We start from the raw sequence: 11,771 nt of genomic DNA on the forward strand, positions 1-11,771 counted from the left end.
TAATTTTGAGGGAAACTATAATGATAAAAGTGGGCTAAATTTAACCTTAAAGTTTGATAATTTATTAGGCTCAATATAATAATAATAAAATCATTATTTCTATGTGCATTTTTTTCCATGATTTTTATCAATAATAAAAGACTCGCCATGATTTTATAGAATTTTCATATGATTGAAAAAAAATCGCCAATATAATTTTAAAAATTCCTAATTAAAAATAAAATTTTGCCAATAGAAATGATTTTTTCCCCCTAAACTAATGTTTGATTCACCCAATTTTTTTAATTTTTTCGTAAAGGGGGGCTTCTTAAAGTTATCCCTAAGGCCAAGTTTGAATATCAGAGGATTATGAATTGAAATTGATTAAGAAATTTTAGAATGTGAAGTAAAATGATTTAATAGTTAATGAGTATATGAAATAGTTCTAGAAGATGGCAATCAAATATGGATGTCAAAGGTGGCTAGGTATATCAATGGTTTGAGACTCAATATTCAAGATGAGTTAAGTCTTATGCAAATTAGTACAATTAAAGATGTTTGTCAATATGCCTTGGAGGAAGAAGATAAGTTGAAGAGAAGACAAGTTCAACCTAAGGTAAGTGATAAACCAGTTGATGACAAGAATGAGGATGATTGTGTTATTAAAGAGAAACCCAAAAGATAATTTAATTTCACTTGTTTCAAGTGTGGAAATGTTGGACATAAAGCTTTCTAGTGTTTGATTGGTTCTAGAAAAGTAAAAGCTAGTAGCTCATGAGGAATGCACCAATGAACATGAACTTGTTAAGAGAAAGGTTGTACTTGAGATGGGAGAATCTTTGATGTTCAAGACACATATGTGAGTAAGAATGAACTAGAGTATCCATCGAAAAGGCAATTTTTTTCAATAGTTTGTAAATCTAGTGACAAATCCTACAAGGTGATACAAATGGATCTACTGATAAGCTTGTATTAGATGAGGTAGTGTATCTATTGTAATTGCTCAAATCTCGTCCACCACATATGGAGCCAATTGTAGAGTTCGTTAATAGTTCATTTTGATTGTCTAAAACATTTAGCATGTGTCCTAAATTTTGTATCATGTTTTCTAATAGAATGGTACACTTCTTATAGTCAAGTCTATTTACTGTCCATGTACAAGAGAGCTGTTGAGTTGCAAAATTTCCTAAGGCTTATGACACTATCCATGTTACTATCAAACATCTATAAATGAGAGGCTATGTAGTTGTATATTTATGAATCAATAAAAATAGTTTCTAATAAAGTGTTTTATATTTGTCTCATTTTTTTTTTTCATAACAAAAGTATTTTAGTTTTGTTTCCACTTTATCAAATGGTTGAGAGCAAATGACTTAAACAATACATACTAAAGTTTGATTTATAAGTTAAAAATGTTAAATAGATTTTTAGTTAACTTATTTTTTCCAAACATAATTTTATCCTTAGTATATAATGTTTAAAAGATACATAAAACATTAGCATTACATTTACAACTAAAACTAATTTAATTTTTTTAAGTAAGCATCCTAATTTAATTCAAAACTAGTAAACCAAAACCACGAAAAAGTTGTTTTTGTGGTAAATCAAAGAGATAATCCTTTTGGGCAAGATTGGTACTTAGAGCGACATGCTTTTGCATTACTGCTCAAAACTGAAGGACCAAGTGGGAATGATTAGCGTGTATTGTATTCTCTCTTCTTTTCATGAGGAATAACGTCAAACCTTTGTTTAAATGAAAACCATTTGAAGCCTCTAGTGCTTTCTTCCAATCTTATATTACAAGTTTCATCGTTCCAATTATAAATAGCTGATTGGCCCAAGCTTGAAATATGTCCAGCTCTCCCCGTCAATTGCATGGTCGCCATCCTAGTCTTTGAGTTTAGTTTTTTCAGTCTCAAAGGTCTGCAATTATTTGAGTATGCTCTGCTCATGCGCTTCGAGCGATCCTGAGCAACAGAAAAAATAATTGCTATCAGTATTGCCATATTGTGTCTTTATACCATTTAACGTTCAGTATTGTTGTTTAGTCCATCCCAAGTCTCTTCGCAAAGAAGAATCCATTTATAGTGCAATTGTTTTCCAGCAATATTAATTCTGTGCCGTGTCTGTGTGTAATCCCCTTTTAATCAACCTCTTGTCTATGTCCGATCTCGGTGCGACCCCAATGGAAGGAATGGATGAAGCTATCCCCATATCTGAGTCTGCCGACGTTTCGTCACTGCATGTCGAAAATGAAGGTGAAGGTGTTAATGCAAGCGCTGTTGTGCAGCCGCTTTATCCTAATCTGTTCAGGGTTATGCGTATTGTCCCCGACAAGCAAGATTACAGCTTTGTTGAAAAGATTCAGCTTCCACAACATGATGTTATGAGCCTCTGTAACAACCTCGCCCCCTCTTCTGCCTCGGCTTACTCGGGTGAGCCCCCGCGTCTTCGTATCAATTTCAATTCACTCAATCAACGATCCCTGCGTGTGGTCGGGTTCTATGGAGAGAAGAATATGATTATTCGCACTTTCCACAAGGAAAGTCTTGTGGATGACTCCGTTCTTGCTAAGATGGAAGGAGGGCTGTTCGAACCGGGATTGTACGTCAGTCTTCCTAACAAGGTAAGCTGCGCAGTACTTTTTTACTGGCATGAAGGTGAACAATTGAAGAAGGCTTCTAGAAAGGATGTGTCTTGTAATTTTATTAGATACCTGGTTGAACTATGTGATACTGTGTATGTTTGTGTGGAGGGGAGTTATCCCTTTGAAGCTCTGGCTGCTTCTGCACAAAGCACTGCCTCGGTAGCTAAGCGCACCAGAAAAGGTAAAATCTCCAATGTGAAGAGCTCGGAGTATAATGTGGAGCTCTTGCTGCCTGGTAATCGCGTACCAATCCATGGAGGAGCGCACGGTAAGTTGTTCTCCCCAGAGCCGAGGGAAAATGTTCAAATTGACAATAATTATAATGGAACTGCGCCAGTGTTCTGTGAAGGGTATCATCGCTGTTGTTTCCTGACAACAGAGAAGAGAGCTCCAAGGAAGTCTAGAAAATTAGAGGAGGCGACTGTGAAGGCTTCTGAGATTCGCAATATGCTTGAGAGATGGTCGGAAGCATCTAATGTCAATTACTGTAGCCTGAGTAACGAGCAATTCATAGACCTGCTTAAAAATTATAAGTTCCAAGCTTTTCAGAGCTACACTGCGTTTATGGAATCTCTTAAGATGGGAGGACCAGTCATATACACTGCACAGTTTAGGAAGTTTGAGAGACGTTTTCTCAATGTTATTCCAGAATTCTGCCCACATGTTGTCCTTTTTGTGGGAGGTGAAAGTAGTGCAAAAAAACTGGAGCCAAATTCATGCCCTGGCGCCGACCGACTTGAGAAACTGCATGGAGAGCTTTCAGCTATTTTAACAGGGAAGGACAGTGTTCGCCATGGGAATGGGACGTTGCTGCTGCTCGGATCAGATATCATGTTCATTTCTAGTCGTGGTGAACATCATGTGATTACAGTGGAAAGTTTGGGCCAAGGAAATGAGTTAACGCCTTTTATATCCTATGGAGAAGAAGTAGATGCCAAATGCTCCAGCAAGTGTGGCTGCCTCTCAAAGATCGGTGGAAAGGCGATGTTTGAACAACCTCCAAACAGCACCAAGGACTTCCCACTCTCAGGTGAGTTTGTTAAATTTGTATTGATCTCTCCTGCTAGTAAATCACGTTCTAAGAAGGAAATTATGGAAGGGGAGGTTCATATATATTTTTCCAATTCAGCAATCCGTAGTTGGGTGGAGAATATGGTTCCTATTGAATTAAGAAGCCTTGAAGAAAATATAGTTTTCACTTCCTTCTTGTTGGGCCAAGATCAGAGTCTAGCTGAAACATTTATCCAAAACCATTTGAGATCCCAAATCATGAAAATTCTACCATTATCAAATCGGAGCCTAGCTCAAACGTCTTTCCAAGATCTGTTTGAGAAGTTCTCTAGTGTCCACTCCGCCCAGTCCACACACGACCTAGGGGCCCTTTTGTGTAATGACACTCTGAAAACCATGTGTTGTCAAGTCTATAAGGACAAGGAATGCATGTTTCGTGATAATATAAAGGAGTTGTGGACTAGTCTGTTTAGGAAGTGCGGATGTTTGGCCAGCAGACAAGTCGGAGAAGTGGAGGATGAGTTTGTACAGGAATTGAAGACAAAGATGTCAGTTTTCAAGGAGGACAAGTTAGTTAGCAGGATTATTGAAGAAGTTACTGTTGAACAACAGAAACGTTCATATTTGCCCTGGAGTTCTCACCATGAGCAAGCGGATCTGAAGATGAAGGTGAGACTTTCAACAGTTGAGGAACATCCGTTTTCCATTGTTTATAAAGTGTGTGAACTGAGTCCAATGAAGAAGCACATATCTGAAAGTAATGCCAACTCCGGGCATCCAATTGTCCCAACATGTGGAGAATCAGTAGAATTGGTAGCCATTAATCCTCAGAGCGAAAGATTATATAAAGTTGTCGTCCTCAAGTCGGGGGAGCTGATAGTCTTTATTCAAAATTTCAAAAAGTCGTCTCTGTATCTGTATCGTTGTCCCAAGTTAGGTGTCAACATAAGTAACATAGAGCATCCAATAATTCAAGAGTTTAAGAGAGGATTTGACCTTGTGGCGGTCGATGAAGCTACCAGATCTATCGCTCTATTTGAAAAGGAAAAAGCAAAGATCGTGATATATAGGTTTGATGAGTCTTTTAGGAAAGTCTATTGGAGTGGAGTTGAGTTCAGTCTGGAATTATTCATTGGAAGTAAGATCATTGTATGGATGCATTTGATTCCAGGGAGAATGGAGCTGCTTTTGGTTGATGACACCAACACAGCAAGGGTGGTTGAAATCCACAGGGAGCCGAGTATGAGGGCAAAGTATATTTCTCTTCCTTCGCAGAAGCACCCTTTCAGAGCATGCATTTCTGTTGACGGCTATTTCTTCCTCGTCTTCAGGCAATTGCAAAGTGAGAGTGAGGATAGTAAAGAAAGTCCTGGAAACGTAATAGATGTTTATGTTTTGGGTGATATCATGAACTTCTTGATGACAATTCCTCTGAAAACAACACAGTGCTCCATATCTGATATCGAACAACTTGGTGCGAAATTTATTATCTTTGGGTCACAACCTCAGCTTTTACTATATAGTCCTGCAGATGCTCCTGGTACTATCTTTTCTCATGTGCTGAAATGTTCTTTAGCTAAGGAAACTGTGCAGGTGCAACAAATAGGTCAGATTAAAGATCCTGAAGATGAAACAGAATTTGCTGTGTCGTGTCCGTATCTGGGTTACATATTTCACATTTTTGACAAGTTCGCAACAGCACCTAAGTTGTTTCCAGATGCTAAGAAGCGTGTAACATTCAACGTGGTAATGAAAAGTATCAATTCAGATGGCTGCAGCAGAGAGGCATGTCTCAAGTATTTAAAAGCACTTATTAAAGAACTGGAGGTTAGAAAAGAAAAAGATTTTTCCAGTATGGAGATTCTATTTGAAGTGAATAGTATAGAGAATTGCTCAGTTTCAACTACAACAGAGCAGCAGACACTGGTCAAAATGGGAACATGGGTTCGTAAACTAGTATGCCTTGTTCCCATCCAGATAGCTCGTGCAGAAAGCAATGCAATGGTAGCTCTCAAGGACGGACTTCAAATAGCAGCTGATGTTAATTACAATGACAGCGTATCACTGGCTAACTCCATACGCTTTGGGTTCTATGATGCGGTTCTTAGCACTTGGAAGGACAAGATTAAGGTGATATCTTCCATGGGAAAGCAGAGTAGTGGAAAGTCATATTTGCTGAATCATCTGTCAGGGTCTCTTCTTGATGTTGCGGGTGGCAGGTGCACGGATGGAGTGTGGATGACCATGGTAACAGACGAAGATGGAGATGGAGATGGGAGGGAGGGAAGCAGGTGCCTGTATGTGCTCTTGGACTTCGAGGGACTTGGCAGTTTTGAGAGAAGTGAACAAGAGGATATGCTCCTTTCTGTTCTCAATGCTGCCGTTAGCAACATCACAGTATTCAACAAAAAGGTATGTCATTTCTTTCTCACCGAAAAGCTATTCTACAGTTTTTTTTTCTTTCTGTTTTTTCAATTCTGCGATGTAGTTCATTGAGTTTTAGGGGTATAAAATAATAGATTATGATAAATTCAAATAGTGCAACAAATAATTAGAAAATTTAATATATATATTTTTTAATGAACTATCAAAAATCTTGCTTTATATATGATGGTATTCAAATTTCATCATCTTGATTATAATGATTGTTTTTATTTTATTATAGAAATTTTCTCATGTTTTTGTTATCAAATCAGCTATATGATTTTGGTCAAAATACTCTCTCTTCTTATTGAACTATTACAATTTTTATCATATTCACTATTTTTCATGTATAAATGTTATTATTTTAAGTATCAAAACTAGTATTTCTTGAGATTTTGTACATGACAAATTCACATGTTTCAATTGTCACATTATTTTCATTGTAATAACTAGAAATTCGACATGTCTTGATGAGTAAATCACCTCAACTTAGACATTAAACTTATGATTGTTACCAAAATTTAAGATTATATTCACTACTCTAGCTACCAAATTTTCTCATCTTATTTACCAATTTTCTTGATACTAACTAACATAACATTATCTAAAAGTGGAACAATTTGAAGTTTGTACATGTTTACATCGATATAAAAAAAAAATGAATCCTTCAAGAATATACACAATAATAGATACATGAAAATTGTAACTTGTGATTTTAATGAATTTGAAGATTTTCATTCAATTTGATATTTAACCTATCTTTTACTTAATTGGATAATGAATAGATGAACTTACATAAACAATAGCAACCATTAAAATATTGTATACTAAAATGAGTTTAGAGCTCCATTTTAAAGGGACCTCAACAAATATGGTATTTATTCCAAGTTGTAATATTGCTATCAGAATTCGCTATCACAATTCGACTATGTAGTTTTTGAGTCTAATCCATTAATCTATGTTTCTTGAGTAATGCTTCAGAAGAACCCATCCCTCAAGAAAATGAATGGACTGCTTATGACTTATTGCATCTAGGTGATGTTAACAAAGGAAAAGCATTGAGCCTTCCCATGAGTGAATTCATACTAGTACAATCCCAACTCAAACATTATATTGAGGCTTCCTAAGAGTTCACCCATCCAAGTGCAATTCTAACTCAATTTCATTTGACTTGGAGATGTAATGATTTGCTTCTAGTAGCATCACCTAGATTGCACTTGAGCTAGAGTAGTACTTGGATGTGTGACATCTTATGAAGGCCCAATATTTCACCATGTTAGTTTAATGTTGATCACACTTGACTTGAAGTACGTACTGCGATGAATGACCTCCTAGGAAGGCCTAAAGCTTCACCTAGATGCAATGAGTGCTAAGTGTATAATTCATTCTCATTAGAGATTGATTTGTGTGAACTGTTACTCATGAGATAAGGGTCAATGAGTTTAACTCAAAAACTACATAGCTATGCCATAATAGAAATATCACTATTTGACTTGTTACGGAAATTGTCTCCTTCTTATCTACCTATTCCAAGTTTGATTTTCCCAAAATAGATTTGAATGCCTTCAACTACTCACAATGAAACATTACATAAGAGACATAAATGTAAATAAAAAACCAACAATTGTCAACTCATGTAAGGTGCTCACCCTTTTTCAATTAACCATTTTTTCATTATCTCATCTACCTTGATAACCGTACATTTCAAAAGTGACTAAAGTGTTCATAACTAAAATATAAATACAATATATTTCAGAACCATTGTAATAATCATATAAATATTATTATGGATTGTATACCCCCAATGTAAATATCTTACCTAACTATTACATATAAATATTATCATAGATTGTATGCCTCCAATAGTAAAATATCTTATTTAACTATTACATAAAATGTTAACAAAAGAAATAACTTACATAATCATGCCCTATATACTCAATAGTACGTGTATAAATAATATTAAAAATATTAAAAATTATAAAAACTGTAAACTAATTATATTAAATTTACTAATTACAATATTTCCACTTGGACTCTGCAATACCATTTCCCAAAATTATAGAAAGGTATATTCTTAATTAATTAGAACTTTCCTCGAGAGTAAACGAGATATATAGAGAAAGCCACAAATATTATGATATAATATTTATTACAACAAAGTCTGTTCTTGTAACTGTCTGATATTACAGGACTTTCATTTAGACAAGGACACAGAATCTGCTTTCAACCGGTTCCAGAGTGGGATCAATCTACTCAAGCAGGACGACAAGTTATTTAAAGGTCTATTCTACATTGCCATCAAGGATGTGGACAAATCCGATGTAGAAGAACTTATTGATGAATTTTATGAGAAGATTACTCAAATATGCACCAAATCACCAGACAATTTCATTTCAAAAATGTATGATGGAAGATTCGAGATTGCTGCTATGGCTCCTTATAACAGATCTGAGTATTATACAAAGAGCTTGAGCGAGCTTGCGAAGACGGTAGCAACTGATGTCGCCTCATGCTATGATAATGGATTCACTTTCTTGAGGGATCTGAAGCTTATTATTGCTCAAATTGCATCGAAAGATTGGGCTTCAATTGACAGCAAGCGAGTTGCTGTAACAGTTGATATTCTGAGAAGGAATCTTCTATCAGCAGTCCAAATGGCATATCTTTCTGTGACAAATAAGAATGAAGAGCTCCGGGTGTTGGATAATTTTGACACACAAGAAGAAGTTCCTGATTTTCCTGTTGTTGTTGGGGATATCTCATGGAACATCAAAGATTCGGGGCTCTCTCTCATCCCGTCTACAGGAACATCAGTTCCTGTTACAATGAGAGACGTTTTATCCGAAATCAGATCAAAACTGGAGGTGGTTTTACCAAGGAATGGTAGAAGCGGCGAGGAGTGGCATTCTTTATTCCAGAAGTTCCTGGAAGCACTGGCAGACAGAAGGCGTGAGAGAGTTGAACAGTGGATAAGTTCAAACAGCACAGATTTCTGCGAAAGTGATGAGGTTAAAAGGTTGAAGCTGGAGGCCAACGTTCTTCTTGGCGAAGTGAAGCAAGTCCTATCAGTTTGTGCATCCAAATGTTCGGATTGTTTCTGGAGGTGTGTGATGGAGAAGGGCCATGAGGATCAGCATTCTTGCATGGGGAGTCATAAGTGTACGGAACATTGTACTTATTGTGATCAAGAAGGAGATATCTTAACCTCATGCAGAGATTTGGCAGGTCATGAAGGAGCTCACGACTGCAAAGTTAAAAATCATACATGCAGTGACAAGTGTTACTTGTATGAGATATCCTTACATTGTAATGAAGCATGCTCTCTCAGGGTTGGGCACCACGGCCAGCACAAGTGCAATTCTCCTCAACACACCTGCAGAGAAAAATGTTCTCTTCCAAGCTGCAGTAATCTCTGTGCTGCAGCTGTTGAATCCAGTACTCATGATCATAAGCATCATTGCCATGAGAGATACTGTCAGAGGAATTGCACGATAGATGGGTGCAGCAGGACATGTGGAGTAGAAGATCATTTCCATGATTTGGAACCAAATGCAGAGCATTTCTGTGGGAATGAGCATGTCTGCCCCAGGGAATGCGAGATGCGGGGAATCTGTGAAATCTTCACAGAGCTTCTCAAACAGAGCCGGACTTTTCAGGGCAAGAGGAGTTCTTTTGAGTACGAAGTTGTGTCGGAACAAAATGGCCTGCGGAAACGCTGTTGTATTCCCATTCCGCCCAACAAAGGAAATCATGAAGGTCGGCATGTTCACACAAGAAAAGAAGATTCTGTGCACTACTGTGACACCAGATGCCACTCTTGTGGTTACTTCTGCCAGCGCCAAATAGATCATTCAGGCTTGCACGATACAGTGCATGGCAATATGAGAAACACAAGATTCATTTCAGAGGGAAAAAATATAGACATTGGAGACCGCAAGTATGAATGGGGAGAGACAGGGGTAGCAGAAATGTGTAACATGTATTGCAAGAAACAGGGGCGAGGGCATATCCATCTGGTTACTTGTCCTGGTACGGACAAATGCACCGGAAAGCTCTATGATGGCTGGAGACATGAAACTGTGAAATATGGACCCGATGTTGATGTTCCAAAAGATGAGATGACTCATGAGACTTACTGGAAATATGTTAAATTTGCTGATCCCTGCACAAAAGAAGAGGGCACTGAGTTTGGCCTGTGCAATCACTATTGCAAATCGGAGGAGCATAACACAGGGTCAGGTCCTCCGGTTAAATCATATTGCACTGAGAAAATGTGGCATCAACCTATAGAGAGAAGCGGACAGAATGTGAACTCAAAAGGGTTTATATCTAAAGATGGTCATCATTTTCCTTGTGATCATTCTAAGAATGTCCCTCGCCATGTAATATTTATCATTGACAGATCTGGTTCGATGGGCTCTCGAGACAAACGACCCACTGAGTCCATGTTTGATAAATATAAGTGTAGGCTTGGATGCGTATATGAGGATATCCTGAAGTTTATACGAGTCCGTCTTAGAACAGTTTGTGATGATTCTGTGTCTGTGGTTCTGTTTGACGATAGTGCAAGTGTAGCGGTAGAGATGGACGATATGAATGAGGGTATTGTTGATCGCCTTCTTTCATATTGTCCTGGTGAAGAAACTAACTTCTCGTCAGGGTTGGATGCTGCAGAAAAAATATTAGCGAAAGGATCCAGAAACCCCTCTATCAATGTGAAAATACCTGTTGCTATCTTACTTAGCGATGGGGAGAACAATAGTGGAGGGGATCCCCTACATTGTGTGGACAGAATTAAAAGAGCAGAGCCTAGAATGATACTTCACACAATTTTGTTTTCAACTCGTCCGACAAGTAATATCCTCGAAGAAATGGCCAAGAAAGGAGGGGGGGAATTTAGGAATGCAATGGATGAGCTTCAGTTGGCTCGTACCTTTGAGAACCTGGCGGAAAGTCTGAAACCACAAGTTGCAGCGTTGATGTAAGGCAACCCCTGCCTTCTGTGCTTTCTGATATTTGTTTGGGGTGCCACCGTTTTAGTATTATGTTGGTTATATGTTTTGATTGGTCCAGTATTTAGAGTATCCATCCTGTGTCCTTTAGAAGCTTTGTAGGTTGCTTATATTTACATTAATCATATTTTGTTTAGAGCAATGTAAACCTTTATCTTTAACCAGCTGGAGAGTGTTTATATAAATATATGTAATATCAGTTACATATTTTTAATTGATAGTGCGTTTTTTTCACATAAAATGCAATAATTGCAATGATTGATTTTATGTTTATATTTATGTTCATGTTAGTTTTTATAACTATCAATTGTAATTTGGGTTGCATTCTGCAATGGGTATGTTGAAGATATGTTGTTGTGGGCATTTGACAACATATTTTGCCATTTTTGTTGGATTGTTGTTTAAATCATAATTTTAAGGATTTTTATGTTTATTATGCGATGGGGAGAACAATAGTGGAGGGGATCCCCTACATGTTGAAAATATTTCTTTGCTAAATGATATCCTTAATCTGGTGAATTTTTAGGATTTAATATTTTTTAAATGATTCTTTTGGGTAGAAACTTCTGATAACTACATGAGAAGACATTAAGTTTTCCTATCGTAAAGGAATAGCTTAGTGTTTTTCTCTTTGTGGGGAGGTTAGGATTCCTAACTCTTACAAAGATATTCATCTTCTTAGGGTTGTCCAATTT

At 37.2% G+C, this 11,771-nt stretch overlaps 1 protein-coding gene across 1 annotated transcript; it reads left to right on the forward strand.

Annotated features, from left to right (window-relative positions):
- The first annotated feature begins 2,008 nt into the window (after window positions 1-2,008).
- Window positions 2,009-11,317, forward strand: LOC149546076 (uncharacterized). The gene is made up of 2 exons (XM_089790987.1): window positions 2,009-6,049; window positions 8,254-11,317. The coding sequence occupies exons 1-2, from the start codon at window positions 2,141-2,143 to the stop codon at window positions 11,047-11,049; spliced, it is 6,705 nt and encodes a 2,234-aa protein (XP_089647113.1). The 5' UTR covers window positions 2,009-2,140; the 3' UTR covers window positions 11,050-11,317.
- Window positions 11,318-11,771: the final 454 nt, after the last annotated feature.

Source organism: Cupressus sempervirens, chromosome 7 (genome assembly GCF_028749045.1).
Source record: "Cupressus sempervirens isolate cs-2001-9-10 chromosome 7, ASM2874904v1, whole genome shotgun sequence".
Lineage (NCBI taxonomy): Eukaryota > Viridiplantae > Streptophyta > Pinopsida > Cupressales > Cupressaceae > Cupressus > Cupressus sempervirens.